The sequence below is a fragment of the Orcinus orca genome, chromosome 2 (assembly GCF_937001465.1).
Source record: "Orcinus orca chromosome 2, mOrcOrc1.1, whole genome shotgun sequence".
NCBI lineage: Eukaryota > Metazoa > Chordata > Mammalia > Artiodactyla > Delphinidae > Orcinus > Orcinus orca.
Genome location: NC_064560.1, coordinates 186,592,714 through 186,612,805, shown reverse-complemented (window position 1 = coordinate 186,612,805; position 20,092 = coordinate 186,592,714). Strand labels below are relative to the sequence as shown.

At 38.8% G+C, this 20,092-nt stretch overlaps 2 protein-coding genes across 27 annotated transcripts in view; one reads left to right on the top strand and one right to left on the bottom strand.

Annotated features, from left to right (window-relative positions):
• Positions 1 to 8,905, top strand: part of EML5 (EMAP like 5) — a 163,531-nt gene extending 154,626 nt beyond the window's left edge. For 2 of the 4 annotated variants that reach the window (XM_049705432.1, XM_049705434.1), the window contains 7 exons: positions 1,248 to 1,436; positions 1,610 to 1,782; positions 3,439 to 3,601; positions 3,912 to 4,015; positions 4,778 to 4,931; positions 5,381 to 5,481; positions 5,771 to 8,905. In XM_049705432.1, the coding sequence (XP_049561389.1) occupies positions 1,248 to 1,436; positions 1,610 to 1,782; positions 3,439 to 3,601; positions 3,912 to 4,015; positions 4,778 to 4,931; positions 5,381 to 5,481; positions 5,771 to 5,807 (921 nt within the window). In that variant the 3' untranslated portion in view covers positions 5,808 to 8,905. Of the gene's footprint in view, positions 1 to 1,247; positions 1,437 to 1,609; positions 1,783 to 3,438; positions 3,602 to 3,911; positions 4,016 to 4,777; positions 4,932 to 5,380; positions 5,482 to 5,770 lie in introns of those variants that run through there. The other 2 variants (XM_049705433.1, XR_007475312.1) reach the window with 2 other exon arrangements.
• A 693-nt stretch (positions 8,906 to 9,598) lies between these two features.
• The window catches only part of ZC3H14 (zinc finger CCCH-type containing 14), a 38,381-nt gene continuing 27,887 nt past the window's right edge, over positions 9,599 to 20,092 (bottom strand). For 10 of the 23 annotated variants that reach the window (XM_049705440.1, XM_049705436.1, XM_049705438.1 and 7 more), the window contains 7 exons: positions 17,727 to 17,886; positions 16,527 to 16,759; positions 12,943 to 13,063; positions 11,902 to 12,038; positions 11,288 to 11,379; positions 10,359 to 10,465; positions 9,599 to 9,872 (listed from right to left, as the gene is read on the bottom strand). In XM_049705440.1, the coding sequence (XP_049561397.1) occupies positions 9,866 to 9,872; positions 10,359 to 10,465; positions 11,288 to 11,379; positions 11,902 to 12,038; positions 12,943 to 13,063; positions 16,527 to 16,759; positions 17,727 to 17,886 (857 nt within the window). In that variant the 3' untranslated portion in view covers positions 9,599 to 9,865. The remainder of the gene's footprint in view (positions 9,873 to 10,358; positions 10,466 to 11,287; positions 11,380 to 11,901; positions 12,039 to 12,942; positions 13,064 to 16,526; positions 16,760 to 17,726; positions 17,887 to 20,092) is intronic. The other 13 variants (XM_049705445.1, XM_049705441.1, XM_049705443.1 and 10 more) reach the window with 3 other exon arrangements.

Below are 20,092 nucleotides of genomic sequence, written 5' to 3'. Positions count from 1 at the left end.
CTCCCCTCACCGCCACTTCAGATGCCACGTTCTTACCTATGCTTCTGACCGGCTGTAGCTTGGGGTTCCCAACAACTCCTCCTGGACTTCAGACACCAGTCAGTTACCTGTCCTTCTGACCCACTGCCTGTAAATTAGAGAGGGTTGTACGACCCCTCCTCGGGTTCAGTTATTTTGCTAGAGTGGCTTACAGAGCTCAGAGAAACATGTTACTTACTGGATCACCAGTTTATTGTAAAAGGATATAACTCATGAACTGCCAGATGTAGAACTGCACAAGGCAAGGTATATGGGGAGGGGAGAGGAACTTCCATGACCACTCAGCCTGCATCTCCACGTGTGCACCAACTTGAAAGCTCTCCAAACCCTGACCTTTTGGGTTTTTATGGAGGCTTCTTACATAGTCATAATTGATTAAATCTTTCACTATTGGTAACTGATTCAACTTCTAGCCCCTCTCCCATCCCCGAGGTGGGGAGAGGAGAGAGTGAAACTGCCAGTTCCTAACCCCTAATCACATAGTTGGGTCTCCTGGCAACCAGCCCCCATCCTTTGGTGAGGTCCATAACAAAAGATACCCCTCTTTTGTTCATCACTTAGGAAATCCCAAGGGTTTTAGGAGCTTCATGCCAGTAAGCGGGGACAGACCAAATATATAGGCCATCCCCAAGTTAAAGTTTTTCGATTTTAAGATGGTGCAAAAATGATACAAATTCAGTAGAAACCATATTTCGAATTTTGAATTTTTATCTTGCCCCAGCTAGTGACGTGCGGTACAATCCTCTCGTGATGCCGGGCAGCGCAGCAAGCCACAGCTCCCAGTCAGCCGCAAGGGCCAAAAATCAATTCACTTACAGCCATGCTGTCTGTACTGAGACGACCACTATGTTTTTCACTTTCAGGATAGTATTCAATAAACGACATGAGGTATCCAACACTTTATTATAAAATAGGCTTTGTGTTAGATGATTTTGCTCAACTAGAGGCTCAAGTAAGTGTCCTGAGCATGTTTAAGGTAGGCCAGGCTATCATGTTTGATAGGTTAGGTGTGTCAAATGCACTTCTAACTTATGACATTTTTAACTTATGATGGGCTTATCAGATGCAACCCCATCATAAGTTGAGGAAGATCTGTATATTTCTTATTCTAAGTCACAGTATCACATAGGCCAGAAGGTCGTTCTCATATTATTAAGAAGAGCAACTGTGGTATTCCATTAAATATATTGGCCCCACTTGTGTTTCAGGGCAAGATACTAGTAGGGACAAGGAATGCTGAAATAATTGAAGTTGGAGAGAAAAATGCAGCATGTAATATTTTAGTTAACGGTCATGTGGATGGACCTATATGGGGACTGGCGACACATCCTTCCAGGGATTTTTTCCTTTCTGCTGCAGAAGATGGGACAGTGAGACTCTGGGACATTGCTGATAAAGTAGGTATAATTTTTTTTAAAAGATGTTACAATTTCTAAGAAGCAAAGTTCTAAATTGCTAGCACTTAAAGAACTATCTCAGCATTGTGTTGAGAACTTGGGGGAGAAACTGGTTTACTTTGTAAGTACTCTGCTTAATGTAGTTCTCTGTGATTCTTTTGGTTCTTATGCAGAAGATGTTGAACAAAGTGAATTTGGGACATGCTGCTCGTACTGTGTGTTATAGCCCTGAAGGGGACATGGTGGCTATTGGAATGAAAAATGGAGAATTTATTATTTTACTTGTGAGCTCTCTAAAGATATGGGGAAAGAAGAGAGATAGACGATGTGCAATCCACGATATCAGGTTAGTCAACAAATGGAATGGTATGTCAAGGATACTCTTTAAATGACCCGGCTTGCATTTGGAAAAAAGGTCCTTAGTGCCTGTAGCATTTCAACACATCATAAATTGTATGCTGAAATATGGCTGTTTGTATACTTAGCTACTTCTCCTTAATAAATTATGAGTCCACTGGGCACCAGCCACAGTGCCTTATAATAGCAAGTATTCAGGGAATGTTTGATGAATTAGTATCACACTGAACATGTCCAGTAAGTTCATCCTGCCAAGAATTATCTTCCATCTGCCCTTAAAAGTCTGGAAAATTAGGGACTTCCCTGGCAGTCCAGTGGTTAGGACTTGGCGCTTTCACTGCTATGGCCCGGGTTCAATCCCTAGTTAGGGAACTAGGATACCGCAAGCCGCACAGCGTGGCAAAAAAAAAAAGCCTGGAAGGGCTTCCCTGGTGGCGCAGTGGTTAAGAATCCGCCTGCCAGTGCAGGGGACACAGGTTCAAGCCCTGGTCGGGGAAGACCCCACATGCTGCAGAGCAACTAAGCCCATGCGCCACAACTACTGAGCCGTGCTCTAGAGCCCGTGAGCCACAACTACTGAGCCCGTGTGCCTAGAGCGTGTGCTCCGCAATAAGAGAAGCCACCGCAATAAGAAGCCCGCGCACCACAACAGAGAGTAGCCTCCACTCACCACATAAAGACTGCATGCAGCAACGAAGACCCAATGCAGCCCCCCCCCAAAAAAGCCTGGAAAATTAAAGTTATAACCCCAAACATCTCTTAGAAAGCCTGAAGAATTAAACTTATAACCCCAAACGTCTTTTACTTCTCTTCATCTCCACTGACTATATAGTTCATTCATTTAATCCATAGTCATTGAACATCTATGCCCCAGATTATGAATTAATTAAAACTTTTCTTGAGCCTTTTTCAGTGCTTAAGCTTATATTAACAGTGGTTACCATTTACTGAGCACTTCTATGTGATCAAGATAGATTATTGAATCCAGGTCTGTCAAAAGCTTGCACTGTTTTCACCAGTAAAACCGTTTTTACAAATGAAGCCTTCCTCAGATCTTCAGTATATAAAACAGTAATTATGGCTTCCCTCAGCTCTCCAGTTTCCCAAAGGTACATCAGCAAGACTTACGGAGTATTTTCAAAAAACTGAACTGTCCCATACTGCTTTGCATCATCGATAGGCAAATAGTACTTTATTATTTTAAAATAACTTCTTCCAAGCTTCAAGTAGTATCACTTCATCTAATAACGTTACATGAGTTAAGCTGGTCTGTGTCCCTTGCTCTTAAGATATGATCTTTCCAGATGAAAGGATCCTATCGTACTGAATTATGTAATTTAGGAATATATGTAAATTGTTAGTGGCTTTTAAAAAACTGAGCTATTTTTAAAGAAATTAGGAGATGAAAATTCAGGAACCACTTAATGTTGAAGTAAAATATAAACCTTCTGTTTTATGTAACACAGACAAATATCAGTGTACACTATCTGTTGTGACTATCAGGTAAATCTGTTTGAGGCCATATCACACATTATTTGTCTCAAATACTTATTTTTGAGAACTGAAAAGTCAGTGGTCTTAACTGTTTATACTATTTCATGTGGTCTAATGCATTTTTACATGGAATCTTTTGTTACATGTTCAGATTTAGTCCAGATTCCCGGTTTCTGGCAGTGGGTTCCAGTGAGAATTCAGTGGATTTTTATGACCTAACATTGGGTCCCACCCTTAATAGAATCAGCTACTGCAAAGACATTCCAAGCTTTGTCATTCAAATGGACTTCTCTGCAGATAGCAGACATCTCCAGGTACAGTACCAAGACTATTCGAATAGTCTTTACATTTTGTTAGTGAGTGCTTTTAAAACTCCTCAGTTCCAGAGCTTCTCAACTCTTGCCTTTTATTCACTACTATTCACTGTTTCTGCATAAATTCTTTACTAATCTATTCTTACCAGTCCTTTTCTTCATTTTTTTTGCTCACAGATTTTTGTAGTCATGTTTTAGTCTTAATAATGTTAGAAATGTAAATCAAGTAGCACTTTGCCAGTTTACTATAAACTACTTCTGGATTTTGCCTCTCACATGATGGAATTGTTCCATTTTAATATTATGAAAGGTCTCCACTGGTTGCTATAAACGGCATGTCTATGAAGTGCCTTCAGGAAAACATCTTATGGATCAGGCTGCCATTGACAGAATTACTTGGGCTACATGGACTAGGTAAATATTTCATGTATCAGAAGGGAAGAGCTGACTGAAGGTCAGCAAGGAAAACTGGAAAATCCTATTTCTGAACAGTTAGAGCCATTCCCACTAAGGAACAGTAATTGAGTTTTAAGTTTTTGTTACCATCCTGAATTCTTCCTAAGAAGACAATGATATACTTACTCATGCTGGGACCCCTTTTGATCAAATATATTTCTATGCTTTATCAGTTCTTTTAATTAAAGGAAATCAAAGTTGTGACTTTAAAGATGCCCTGATACTTCCTTAACATAAGTAGGTTTAATAACAGACAATGAAAACATGTATTGGGTACTGTTAGGCAACTGTATTATTTCCCTGTCTAAAGGAATGCTATTGATAGCAGCTGTTAGAAATGAAACCTTATAAAATGGGTTCAAATTTGCTGGCTGTAGAACAGATAACCATGCATAACCATCAATGAAAATGAAAAATGCCATCAACACTTTTAATTTTAAGATAGTTCTATCAGTTATCATAAAGTATTAACTGACTTTATAAAGGATTAATCTATAAACCCTTAAAATTATAGAACTTCATTGAGAAAAGGTGTGTGTATCGGGGATGAGGGAGTGCCATCCCGGCAGGTTCAGGCTTATGACAAGGTAACACCTTGTCATAACTTATTCCTGTGTTTAAATAACATAACTAGGTACTCAGAGGTTAATTACCAAGAAACTTTTTCAGTATGGTAAACCTGTGTGTGCTATGGTGGATTTTTTTATTCCTTCTCTCTAGCATTCTAGGAGATGAAGTTATGGGAATCTGGTCCAGACATGCTGAGAAAGCCGATGTCACCTGTGCCTGCGTCTCTCATTCAGGAATCAGCCTTGTAACAGGAGATGACTTTGGCATGGTTAAGTTATTTGACTTCCCATGTCCTGAAAAATTTGTAAGTTTACGTTGGGTTTAGTATTTTATGCAACTTTACTCCTGATTTAGACTTCTGATCATTAGTACTTTTTCCCACATAATAGCTAAAATGTTATTGTCTCATGATTTGAAAATACTTTTAAATTTGTGATTCTAAAATTTTCTCCAAACTTCCTAAATCCATTACTCTGAAATAAAAGCTATTAGAAATTATCTCCCCTTGCCCCCAAGCCGCGCCATCTTCGCAGACTATCCTGTGATTAGTCTTTTATCAAACCTTTAATCAGTTACCAAATTTCAAATGCTTTTCAATGCAGATCCATTACTGATTCTGAGAAAGCATTTCATCATTAACTGTGCTCCAAACTGCTTTCTCCACAGCACTCATGATGGAGATAATAGCTCCTGATTAAGAACCTTTGACTTCTGTGTTCATCACACACCCTGAGCTTTGTTCTTGTTTTTTAGGCGAAGCACAAAAGGTTCTTGGGTCATTCACCCCATGTGACAAATATTCGATTTACCAGTGGTGATCGACATGTTATTAGTGCTGGAGGTGATGACTGCAGGTTGGTAACTTTCTCAGCCCAAGAAGAGCAGGGACTGTCTTTTACTAGTTAAGAGATTATTACTATTTCTTTGACAGGTTCAGTTTATGGACTCAGCTAGTCATCATAAAAAGGTCGCCTAACCATATGGCTCCTTGGGGTCACATACTATGTAAATACAGAATAAAAGGAGTTGAAAGAGTAAAGTTTTTACACATGTATGATTTGAAAGCTTAATTTAAAACATTGTACACTGTTCTGAAAATCTATAAATATAGTGAACTCACTGCAGTTCTTTCTCTGATTGCAGTTTGTTTGTCTGGAAATGTGTACATATGCCTCATTGAAAGATATGGATGCTGAGAAGACTCCATAAAGCAACAGCCTTGAGAAACCAGAACTACACAAGAGGAAAAAACCAGAACCAAACGCTGCATGGTCATGTGGTGCTAACTTAAGACTGTAACAGGGATTTATCCAAATTTGTTAAAGTAGAAAGATTGATAAGTTCAAAATATTTGTTATATGTACTAAATAACTGTCCATAATCCATACACTGCCAGATAATTACATTTCAAGGAGGGACTGAATAAATATTTGCTGGTAAAAGCCACCCCCCATTTTAGGGAGGATGCAGATTTGGCAGACTTCCTGGGGAGGTTTGGGAGACAGTGCTCCTCAAAGAAATGAACTAAAACCTTAAAAATCCAACTTGGATAATTTTCTTCCTCTTTTTAGCAAAGCTTTTTCTTTTTAGAATTTATATTTTATTTTCAAGTTTCAACTGTTTAATAAAATATTTTATCCTTGTGTTCACATAAGGAAATACACCATCACCCTAAAGGATCACAGGTTTTAAAAGGCAAACATTATTTTCCCTAAGAAAACGCACACAGGCTTTACTGGAGAACATGATGCTTCTTAAGCATTAATAAAGTCCTGTTTATAAGGGACATTTTTCTCCTGGAAATTTTAAATTCAGGAACAAATCCAAAGTTAGTAGTGTATGATCGCTACATTTTCATTTTTGAGCTGTCAATCTTGTGTTCAGAATTCATCCCTATAATTGAAAGAGTAAAATATGATCATGGCCTCATTAATGAAAAAGCAGTATGATCAACAGTCATTTCCAGTGGTGTACAGTTTAAGGTTTTATATAGCAATAGTATTTAACTGGCAGAGAATACTGAGTATTTAAAGATGTAGTCTAATAGAAACATTGTTTAACATGTAAACTAAAGCGTTAAGTTCACATTTACGAAGTTATACAGTTTAGTTAACTCTTGAAATAAAATTTTTATAGCCTTTTTTTTCTATTGGAAAAACTTGTTTAGTTAGATGTATGTCACCCCATCGGCTGACTTCAAAAGGAATGAAGATAGGTCCACTTGTAAAACTTGTCTATAAAAATTCCTTTTTGGTGGATTGGGGCTGAACTCTTAGATCTTTACTCCTATTCACTTTAAATGCTGCCAAAGATCGGTACCTGCCATTCAGGAACTTGCTGTTTAGCTTATCTGTAGTTTCCTGAAGACTGGAAGTTATGCAGACTGCTATTTAAAAATATATTTTTCTAAGTATGAAGAAGTTTAAGATGCTCTTTTGGTCCTATAATTTTTACTTTAATGTGTTAAATATCTTCGTAGCGTAATAGACCCCTTCTTCAGGTTTCTGGAAATCTGTTTTCTATGTGCAACACCTTGTAAATATTAAAAACAGATATGGCTGAATTTTATCACGGAAAGCCTAAGCAGTGATTGAACCTGGCCAGTTTTAAAGCTCTGAATAGCTGTGTCTGAAGGACTGATTGGGGTGTTTGTTAAGAAGCTTGAAACATTAAGGTCATTTTCTTTCATTTTTCTTATCAATGGATTCTCCTAAACTAAGCCCAATTTGAGAAAACACTAATATTAAGTTTCTATTCACGTGTATTATAAAGGAGCAGCCAATAAATTAGAGCAAAAAATTCCCATGAACCACACTCTCCTCTCCCTCTATTTTTGAGGCTGTTGCAGTTTCAAATTTTCCTTCTGAGTCAAGTTCACCTGCTTTTGGCTAAAGAGAAATTCCAGTTCCTTTACAGTGCGGGTAGAAACTCAACTATAACCTTAAGCAAATAAACTATATAGGATAAAATTGCTTCCACTGCATTTTTGTTCTTCCCAGTGGCCAACCTGATAAGCCAGCCTGAATCACTGTTGTCAGTTTCCCGATTAAAGGTCACGTTGATTTTAAGTAGTCATCCCACAGCCACCTTGCTTATAGCAGCCATCAACTACGGGAAGGTGAATAACCACAGTAGGCCATGTAGATTATGACCTATGTTTTTTTAACCCAGAGAATTACTTCTGTGTGCAGTATTTGACTAAACTCCCGAATTTGTAACCTGAGCCTTCTCCTAGCACCTTTAGTCCTGTTTCTGGCAGATGCATGCCAGAGCACCCTCTGCACCCTGGTTCCACTGTGGAATGCTAGCCACGTCTGTTCCCTTATTTTTGGTGATCTTTTTCGATGATGGTTCATTTTGGACCAAGTTACCCAACAGATATTTTAGAGTCAACCTTAGCTTGCCCATAAACCATAGCAACTGAAGGAAAAAACTCTTAAATGTGTCTCCAGGCTGTGTCTATTAAATAGCAAAAAACAATCTGATTTTAGCATGTTTTTATTTCCCTGTAAAATGGCTGAACTAAAACCACTTTAAGCTCTTGTTTCCCAGTTACGTTCTTTACAGTGAAATTATGAGAATGCAACTATACTCCATTTATAAGTAATGATACTAAAAAGTCTGTTTAAATTTCTGGAAATACAATTTAAATCAAATTTCTTCTGCACAGATGTAAAGCATCTCAAGTAAGTTAACACTGGAATGAAAAAATACCTTCAATTCAATGAAGAAAACTTTTTAGAATGAGGTGGAATTGTCATTCATTTCACCCAAGCCTAACTAACTACATGATTGATAGCTTTATGCATGCTCTTGTGTGCACTGTCTTTTTCTAATGTTTCAAGTCTTATAAGCACAGCAAAGTGCAACTTAAAAGACTTTAAGTGCAACTTTAATAACTGGATAATTCTTTCTTCTCTCAATGGAAAAGAGATGGCCACAAGGCTGCTGGTTTTAGGCTCTGAAACGTGGACTTTTACATACGTAGTTTTATTATCCCTTGGATATATGACTAAGCAAGTCAATGAACTTTTTTTTTAATAGTTTAATTTGGTCCTGAGAATATTTTGAGTCTTTACTATCCCTTTTGCATTAACTCTTTTCTAACCAACTTTTAGCTTTACTTTTTTAAAAAACTACATCGTCTTTAAAATCAGTGATCCGTTATTTAATTCTAAAGCATTGGACACTTCTTGCCTTAACAGTTTTAAAACCACATATACAAAAGCCTATTTTCATTCAGTATTCCAAAAGTTTAGTCCTATTTTGCAGTTTACCCATCTGATCTCTGTAATTATACAGTCTGTCATTTAAAAAAATCTAACTTTTACATTTAAAAAATTATCTTCAGTAATAACTATATTTTCTGTGGAGTTAGTTACTTCTTAGAATGTTATTTTTCAGAATGTGAGAATATATATGTATAGCTATAACCTTGTGAGTTTAAAGTTTGTTCTGATACCTTATGTATATACTTGTAAAAAATATTTTGTATAATTTTGTGATAATGTAGCTCCCAAAATATTTATTTAAAAAACATATGTTAACAGTAAATGAAGGCATTTTAAGGAACTGTTCCTATTTTTTGCCCTTGCCATTCCAACTGTTTCACCCTACACGCCCCAGCTCACTCATCCTTTCTCAGAAAGCAAGGGACTGAGATATTTGGGAACCATTTACCAAAGCAGCACTCAACCCAAGAAGCTTGTGTTATCATGTTTGTTTTTCATACTAAATTCACTTTAAAAGTCAGGCTGAATAACTGTCTTAAGCCACCTCAACACTTTGGGCCACTCCTGTTTTCAGAGTCAAAGAAAACAGCAATCCAACTTTTGGAAGAAGGACAATGCCCTCATACATCTCTCTACACACATAGCAACGCTGTAGCCTGAAACTGGATTATCAGTACTAACAATGATATCACCAACATTGTAAATGCTGATACTTGAACACAGCAGTTTCACACACAAACATGCCTCAAATGTTTTAATAGAATTCATCTTCTCCTGAAACTATCTTTCCATAGTCAAAACAAAACAACAAAAAAAAACGCAATGTTAAAATCACTTAATAAACGTACAAACTTGAAAAATTAGACACTTCAGATAGGCAATAAACTTCATTATTATGAAAGCAATATATTCCAAGTTTCAAAGATTTGACAAATTCTGTAGAATGTCTTTCATCAGTAATGGAAACTTTCAAACTCCACAGTCTTCTGCCAAGTAGGACTGGGTGTCATTCACTGAATAAAAAAAACCAAAAATTTTTTCGATTAACTGCTTTAATTAACATCAGTTAAGAGAAGTTGTGTTTTTTCAGACAATGAGTATTTGGTTCTAATACTAACATATGCATTTAAATTTACAGGCCACAGTAAAAATATTTTGAAATTTACTTTCAATGTTTTACAATTACTAATGTCTAAGAAAACCGATGTGAGATTTGTAAGCAGTATAACTCTTGAAGGCCTTAAGTTTATGTTCACATAGTATGTTCAAAAGTTAAAGAAAAATCTGATGTGGAGATGATCTAGGTAAACAAGCAACTGCTGAATGAAACAAAATTTGGTTTATGTAGTAGATTATTTTTCCAAAGGACCCTTAATTGAACAGCAGAGAAAAACCAAAGTGATTAAGTTTCCCCCAAATTTGTATGCTTATAAATTTAAGAAACTAGATACTAGAAAAGCATTTGAAATGACATTAGAAAAACTGATGTTAACCTTTACCTGGTTTGAGGTCGAATCCATTTCAAGGCATGTCGTGGTGGTACAGTAATGGTGGGATGATAAAATGTACAGTCAGGTCTTGTACACTGAGTGTTAAATCTACAGTGCTAAGGAGAGAGAATAGTTTCAACATCTGCAAAGCTAATACAAAAAAACACAGCAATCTGAGATGACAGTAACCAGCCCACCATAAGGTTAATGGGGCAGCAGAGATGATCTGCAACTTCCGCTTTAATACACCACTGAAGCCCTGAAAAATGGACCCCCACCAAGACACAAAATCCTAATGAAAGAATAACAGCAAGTTAAGTTTCAAAAGGGACTTTAGTATGTAATACAAACTGCCTCTAATCAATGTACTAACCACCTTGCACATACTGCCCAACATCCCTTATATTTTACCCCCATCTGTGCCCAACTGCAGTTGGGGAAGTAAAGGCCTTTCGTACGGTTTCCAAACTGCTATTCCAAAGAGAAGATGATTCATGCTGAGCAACTAAACAGCTGGAGACACATCAACCAATCTTTAGTACCCAGACAATTAAAACCATGGTAGAAGTATGGATGGTATCATTAAATACTACTGGATTTCATCATCTCAGTTCTGGCATGGGGGCTGCGGGAGGGGGAACACACACAGGGGCAAAGAAGAATGGAAAGTGACCGGCAAAAGTGAGCTTCATTCTCCTAAGAGATTAGGCTACTGACATTAAATCGGTTCAGACAGCTTGGCCTAATGGGCCAGACGCGGGCTCAGGGACAACTAAGGAATAACTTAAAGATCTTAAAAACCATAACATGAACTCTAACAAAAATGTTAAACGTTGGGGGCTGGGGGAAGGAAGACAGTATAGTTTGCTAGTGACCTTACAAGCTCAGAATTGAGAAGTTACCACTAAATTCATTTTTGGGAAAATTAAAGTTCTTACTTTTGGATGATAGAAGGGACATTCCATTTTCTTACAAGCAGGGAAGTAACGGCAGAGCTGACTACTAGAAGGTGGTGCTGGTGTTGTAACTGCTGACAAAAATAAGGACAAAGGTGAAATTTATTTGGCAAAATAATTTTTAATGCAGTCTGCTGATATTTTTATGGGACCCACTTTTAAGTTAAAACACAAGATTTATATATTCATTAGTTAAAATAAAATACTTTAGGGTTTCCCTGGTGGCACAGTGGTTGGGAGTCTGCCTGCCGATGCAGGGGACACAGGTTCGTGCCCCAGTCCGGGAAGATCCCACATGCCGCAGAGTGGCTGGGCCCATGAGCCATGGCCGCTGAGCCTGCGCGTCCGGAGCCTGGGCTCCGCAACGGGAGAGGCCACAGCAGTGAGAGGCCCGCGTACCACAAAAAAAAAAAAAAAAAAAAAAAAAAACTTTAGAATACTATAGGATGGGTACACTTGTTCTTTAAAGATTAGTTAGAATAACTGATTATGGCACAATGATTTCTGAAACTATTCCTTGTTTTTCTTTTTAATTCAGTTTATAGTCACAAAATGTCATTTTTCACCCAAATGTAGTAGGGCACAAAGTCACCAACCTGGTTTTGGAGGCAGTACTGGAATTCTTCTACTCATATGAGTGAAGGGACACTCTGGTTTAGTACATTTTGCATCATATTTACAATTTGGATGAACAAACAAACATTTTTCAGCGAATTTACAATTGGGGAAGGCTCTATAAAACAAAAAGACATATTACTCACATTTAATCTCCTCAATGCATTACTAGTTTTTTGTAGAGAGAGTCCATTATACTCCTAATTTCATCACTACTTGTTTTGAGAAACACAGAAGTAACAGAAAAAAAAGGAAACTCCATTTCTAAATGATGCCAGATATCAAAACAGGACACAACTATCTATTCCAAAGCCTGGGGTAATTGGTAATTCAACTCAAGCCAAGCCACCATGAAAGGTAGAAGGGTTTTTTGTGATAATAAGAAACACCACTTACTCTCTAATTAAGGTCTATGTAACACTGTATGGAGTAAACTCAATTTATGTGAGCACAACATATATGCAAGGCACCATACTATGAGGAAAAAAAAAAATGAGACATCCTATGGTCTCCCTCTATATGCACATCCATGAAATTCTCACATCAAAATTTCCTTAAAGTTAAAACATGATGAGATTCCACCTACAGGACCAAAAAAAAAAAAAAATTCATCTCTCAAAGCTCACTCCACAGAACCAGCCAGCTAGCAAGCAAAAATTATACTGAAGTCCAGAATATTTTCTCATTACCTATTAACTAATTTTTTCCCCAAAGTCTTAAAATCTGTGTGTGAACACAATGCAAACTGGGGCGGTTACCATATACCCATCTCCTTAAGTGTACAGAATCCTCAAGGAAACCCAGGAATTTCAGTATCTCAAGGTATGAGGCCCAAAGAAGCCTCCTCCTACCTCCGCCACCAAATACACACAGACACAAGCGAATGCTGTCCTGCGAGCGCCGGAGTAAGTATCACTGCTGCATTTAGTTGTAGAACTCAAACTTGTCCACAGAAAAGAACAAACAAAAGTCAGCTGTATCTAGAATTAACCTGAAAACAGAATTAGTGCGCTGCTACTCACTTGCAAGGCGACACAGGATGATGGTAAGCACACTCATCCCCATTTTTACAGGCAGGCCAGTACTTGCAGCGCTCCAAAAGCTTTTCTGGTTTCTGTGCCACACTCAGTTCACTCATCTCAGCTACAAAGGGAAACAAATTAAAAGGATCTCATTAATTCTGATCAATTCAGGGACATGGCACCTTTAATAAATTTCCCTCAAAACCCAGTCTTACAATCTTATGTTCTTCTACGTGTATAAGTTACACAAAATAAATGAGTCCAATTAATTTGATTAACACGGATACTAGAATCCTATAAAAGATTACTAGGAAGTAGACTACGGTTTTCACTGTGAAGAGTAAAGTGGACAGTGATGCTGCAACTAGAGCCAAGTTCTCACCGAAAAATTCTCTCAAAATTATTTCAGCTGAATTAAGTATAAAACAGGAAAGAATGTCAAATAGGGAGCCAATAAAATGAAATGAGAACTGAGCACACCAGGTGATAAAAAATGTGAACTAATTCTCATATTCAGGTTAAGATGATAAGTGTCTCAATACAAGTGTTCCCACTCGCTGAGGTATGTGCAGTTTTCTAAGTCCAGGTGATAACTTCACATCAATGTATAAAGGGAAGAAAAGATTTTTGCTTAAAATGAGTCACAAATGTCATAACCTACAGGGACCTGGCAGATCACCTAACAGAGTGAGGCTGGCTGGGTGTAAGGTGATCAAATGGCAGAAAGCCTCTTGGAGGAAACAGAGGTTCGGAAGAGCAGCCCAAAGAGCTGTGTGTGACCACCCATGGCGCTCACTGCCGCTCCACTCAGGAGGCCATGTCCCAGATACAATGTCAACTACTATGACGTGGGAAAATGGAACTAGTGTTGCCAGACTGCCTCCCAATTCAGGAAGCCAAAGACCTTTTTATATGATATCTAAATTTTATTTTATTTTTTGGCCAGGCTGTGCGGCATTCAGTATCTTAGCTCCCCAACCAGGGATCGAACCCATGCCCCCTGCAGTGGAAGTGCAGACTCCTAACCACTGGACTGCCAAGAAATTCCCCTATGAGATCTAAATTTTAAATGCTAGCAACTAATTGAAACTTAAAACACAGAATGAACCAAATAAAATTACACCTGAAGGCCATAAGCTGCCAGCTTCTGGCCCAAGACACCCTAGCCAAAAAAACAAAGAATCAAGGGTGTTACATATTATGGTTCGTATTCATGTTCATCAGAGCAAACAGCACTTCAAGCACATCACCTAGTCCTCCTGCAGCTGCAATTTGGCTCTGTCACTTACTGGCTGAACTAGACACTTTGGGCATGTGTTATCCAACATCTCTGAACTTCTGTTTCCTCATCTATACCAAGAGAAAATAATGTCTTCCTTAAGAGTTTCATGATTTAATGGAAAGAAGAATGTAAAACAGGCAACCAATCAAAACCAAACAACGCAACAGCCAGTATCAGGAGTACTCATTGTTGTAGTGACCCAACCTCGGTCTTCATGAAGGAGAACAAGGCACACAAATCCCGTCCTGAAGCCCAGCTAGGAGCATAATCAGACAGCTATCAGGACTGTGCCTGACAAATTTTCCATGCTACTTTAAAAACAGTAAAATTTATTATTTAGCTCCAGGATATAAAAGTATCCAATATGATAGTCTGGAAGGAGGAGTTTTCTCCACTTTTAAATTTTCTTGTGTGTAACTCCTGCAGAGACAATATGTTTTACCATCCCCTCCTAAAGAACATACTTTAAACCCATATACATGAGAATGCAGACCATGTGAAAGAAGTTAAGAGAATAGCCAAGAGCAGGTTGGCTGGAAAATGGAGTAAAGTTGCTAGATCTCACGAGCAATATTAAAGAAGTTAAACACTTTACAAGGAAACTTTATCTTTCTGATGAAAAAATTACATCATATATACACAAAGGTCACAATGCTGGTTTTCCCTAACATTTACTTCATAAGCTATTAAAACTCTTCCTATTTAAGTTTTAAGAGGCAAATTCACCTTTTATTGCAAGCTATAAAATCTGTGCTGCCAGAGAAGGCCAGTGGGAGCGGCTTAAAACATATGCTGCTGTTGGTGGCCTCCTTGAAACACTCAACAGAAAGCCACCAAAAGCAATTACCAAGTTTCAACCTCCCTACTTGGAGGTGGAGAGCAAGAGAGACCAGAGCCTCTTTGTGGAGTTTTTCCAGCCTCACTTATGTCCTAACTACCATTACAAAGCTTCATCTTTGAGCAGCCATGAAAAATTGAGAGTCCCAGATCAAAGCAATGGTAAAGAAGGCTCACCACTCATCACAGTTGTCTCCATAACGGCCACAGCACTTGTGTAACCCAGGCAAGAATTTCTACTAACGTGTTATTTAGATTGTCACTGCTATGACACGTATACCAATAAAGCCTAACGTGGACATCTACATTTAAACAAAATTAGACCCTAACACACCAAAAATTAAACTACCAAACTGAAAGCCAAAGTACTAAAAACACCAGAATCTTCTCTTATTTTAGACAAATATATACAGGATCAAGAAATCTGGACTGCCTGATTACTATAGTTCTTACCACCTTGGTTAACATGTACAACTTTTCTTCCTTTCAAAGAAAGGTCAAATATTTCAACTCCCTCCACCAATCAAAACCATGACACTACACTACTGACTCACAGCAGAAAAAGCCCTCAGTTAAAGATAACAGCACCATCTCCTTTGCTCAGTCATGATCTCCCCCTGAAGGCTATTTTTAGCGACTGAAAAAGGTATTTGGTACATTTTCGTATCTCTACCAAAAGAGGATTACTTTGCAAAAATATCAAAACCCATTATTGTTTTTTCTTTGATACTCTTCATATTTAAGATTCAGTAACTGTCTCCCCTGCCAATGAAGGTGTCCCTAAAATTTTTACAAGCTATGAGGAGCATGATTATCATTCTCTAACATGAATGAAAATGCTCAGTGGCACTGCACCTGCCACTGGTGTCCAGTGAGAGAAGCACTGATAAGAAATGCCTAAAAGCATGCTGCTATCTGAACTGAGTTCACCTGATTTCCAGTAACTACTATGCCTCTATATCAATTAATTTAAACATAAGGTCTTTTCTAAACTTCCAAGAAGTATTTTGACAGATTAGGTGAGAAACTCCTTTCAAGGGAATTTCACTGAGGTAGAAATAGCATCGAAATCCAAATTGACTTTTCTGTCAAGCTAATTACGAGAGACTACTGCTGGTTCAAGTGGAAAGTAACAAGTATAGTTTCTAAATGGGAAAAAAAGGTAAACAAGGCACCAAGAACGATGGTTCATCCTTTAACAAGTATATTGAAGAGGTATTTTTTGGCTTCCATGGCTGAACTCCATTTTAGCACTGGAATAACAGCCCACTTATGGAACACATAAGGGACAAACAGTCTCAAATTTAACTGGTCATTTTGTCTGAGAGAAGGAAAAAGGCCACTACCGAATTATAAATAAAAGCAAGGCCTACAACCAATATTCATTCAAGGTTGAGAAACATGTCAAAGACATCCTTCACAATGACAGCACCCTGAGAAGGGAAAGTCTGAGCTCCCAACACACCGTTTGTAAAGCTACCATCTGGGTCCTCAAGCTGCCTGCTCAGCAAGTGCAACTGCTGTGGGTGGAGGAGACCCGCGAGTCCCTCGTGTGAGGCTGCAGTGTGGTGTGCGGGTCTCATTCCTTCAAAGCTCATGTCCTCCTCTTGATCTGACATGTATCCTGGGGGGCTGGGGACACCATCCAGCGTCACTATAAACTTGGGACTTGCAGGTTTATCTGGTTGTACAAGATCTCTGCCAGACAGATAGAAAATACCATAGAATTAGGGAAACACGCACAAAAAGCCAAGCCTCCTAGAGTGCTCTTCAACAGAATTATCAGTCCCTTCCTTGGTTTGCGGTTTCTTCATTAACAAAAAAGACTTGGTAGGACTTACAGGTACAGCATCAGTGGATTCCTGCTCACACACAATGACTACGGCCAATCACTGCAGCATCAACACCACCGACCCTTCAGGCTGCCCTCAGGGCAATCTCCCCTCAACCCTGACCCCTGGCATCCGTTTGACCTTCATAGGGTCAAATGGAAATAAACGGAGAAACCAGCATCTATGCTCAGAACACAGAGCCAGCAGTTCTATATTTACACTGATTTTATTAACTCTATGTTTGTTTCTTTACAGAACATTCAGTCCATTATCTAAGGAAATAATCACCCCAACCCAATCTGCTAACTCTCTGGTTAGACTTCCTGATTTTGATCACCTGGCTTTTTAAATTTCATTTCCTGAATGTGCATAAAGAAAAGAATCTCTTCAGATTCTTTTTTTTTTTTTTTTTTTGTGCGGGCCTCTCACCGTCGCGGTATCTCCCGCTGAGGAGCACAGGCTCCAGACGCACAGGCTCCGCGGCATGTGGGATCTTCCCGGTCCTGGGCATGAACCCACGTCCCCTGCATTGGCAGGCAGATTCCCAACCACTGCGACACCAGGGAAGCCCCTCTTAAGATTCTTAAGGATCTCTTAAGAAAAGAGCTAAATCATATACTGACTTATTTGCAGGATAATGGATTTCTGAATAAGAAAGATGAACTGGAGTTTTTGAAAACTGGATGTGCCTTATGATACATGGCCTAACTACAGAATCAATAAAGCACTCTACACTGGGGGCTAGGATGGGGAGGGGGGAAGCTGGGAACTAAAGGTTAACCTCCACTTCTAATCAACACAAATTAGCTACACAAGAAAAAGAAACCATCTACCGTGTCTGCATAAGGTGTCCTGAAAGTACCCGAAGGGTATCTGCAGTCTTCATCCCCGACTCTTGGTTTGGTGCCACTACTATTTCCTCAGACAGCTTTGGCTTCTTCAGAATAAATGATCTTGTGTCTGCATGGACCATGGATTCCATGTCATAGTAATCTGAGCCAAAAAAATTGGCCACAAATGTTTACTTTTGAATATACCTTGCATTCCCAACATCACACACGTGAGAAGAATGTCAATCTTTTATATATTTGTAATTATTTTCAAAGGAAAATTACAATGGTTCTACTCAGGAATAAGGCTGCAATTCTATGCCAAACATCTTTTCAAAGAAGTCAAGTTTTCCTTTCCTCATACAGCATATTATCAAGGCATTCTAATGAACACTTCCTGCCTACAGTATAGAAAGGTTCTTCCATGAGGCATCTAATGGGATATTATTAACAATAAAACTTAAGTACAACAATATTTTCTAAAAACATAAAGAATAGAGACTCTTAATGCACCCTAGAATGATACCAAGGCTGTTTTAAAAAAAACAATCTTTCTAAAATCTGTTTTGTTCATTTTGCACACTTACAGAGCAGAACATACCCTGATGAAAAGAATACAACTGGCATAATTTCTGCCTGGTTGTAGATGGACTACTTTGAAAGGGAATTCTAAGATGAACTGACATTGTTAAAAATATAGCAAGGAAAACTGACCTTTAATGTAAGCAGCCACAGATCACATCATCTACGATATGATTTTTAAGCTAAACTACTTTATACAATACACCAAGCCCTGGAGCCCAGGATGCAGTTGGTTGACCTATCAATACGCAATCAACAGAATGAAGTTAGTAAGTCACAATTCTCTTAAAATTACCAGGGAAATAACAGAAACCAAAATTCACAGGATATTTATTCACGTTCATTCACTGAACAAACTGAACATGTGAGAGCACTGTGCTAGGTACACAAAGAAAAAATAGAAAAATAGATGTATACATAATTTCAGAACAGCATGCCCCAAAAGGTGATCCAAAAGAGGTATGAACAAAGTGTTGGGAGAATACAAAGTAACCTACTCCGGCTGGGAAATCAAGGAAAAGTTTACAAAGAAAAAAAAAAAGCTTACAGAGGATGAACATTTGAAGCAGGTATTAAAGGAATGATCAGGAATAAACTAAGAGGGAGAGAGAACTGGAGAATAGAGCATTTCAGGTAGAGTCACTGGAGAAAGGCAGGGGCTCTCCTAGGGACACGGTGAGAAACGTGGTGTGACTGGAGGGGTATGTGGAGGGCTGAGTAGGTAAGTGGCAAGAAGGCTGAGGCGTAAAGGATCTTGTATGTGCCAATGAGTTTGGAATCTGGTCTAGAAGAAGTAAGTAATCCAGAGAGTTTTCTAAGTAGGGAAGTGACATGAGCAAGTTGGTTTTTGGAAAAACACAGTGGCAGGAATGGACTGGAGTCCCAGATCTCAGCTATGAGGCTTCTTCCCAAGAGAGACGGAGAGACTCCGAAATACCAGATTCTCACCCCTTGTCCTCTCCTCACACACGTCAGAGGAAGAGGAGACACATTCCACACTCGAATTGGCACTAGACTTCACAGCAGATGCATTTTCAACTACTGTCCCAGGAAGGAGGCAAACCTGCTTTCCCCTGCAAGGGCAGGAGAAACAGTAAGACAAGTGTAGGAGGAGAGGCTTGTCCTTGAAGCAGGACAGGAGAAAGAACAGTTTTAAAAGAGAGCAAAGATAAATTTCAATTTTAGATTTCTTTAGTTTGAGGATTTTGTGGGACACTCAGGTGTTTAGAAAGAAGTTGAAAATTCAGATTCGAGACTATCAGGAGGGGGAGAGAAGTAAGAGAAGCGGAGTCGAAGCTGAAGGTGAAATGAGGACATTTAATAAACTGTACATAGTTGGCGCTGCCGTCTTCTCACTGAATCCTCACAGGGAGCCTGGGAAGCAGGTTTTCCTCCATGTTACAGACGACCGCTTTGCAATTCCAAGCTCTCAGATGGTTTACTGAGCTCTCAGAGCTATAGCAACAGGAGGGCCGCAGTTCAGTCCACGGGCTGCTGCCCCTTCTCACCGCCCTGTTCTTTCTGAGGCACAGCAGTTCTACTAGTCTGCATCTTGGGAGAATACAGTAGAGATGGAAATAACGCTGAGGGCACGACAAAGGATAAAGTTAACATTTTAAGGGGCAGTAGCGGAGAAGGGGAGTTGAAGGAGAATGAAAAGGAATTAGTAGAAAAACAGAGAGAGAGTGAAGTCCTGGAAGCCAAAGGATCAAAGATGGAAGAAAACATTGGAACTCAAGTGCCACACACCACAGAGTTTAGAGAACTGTGCACAGAAAACAGAGCTA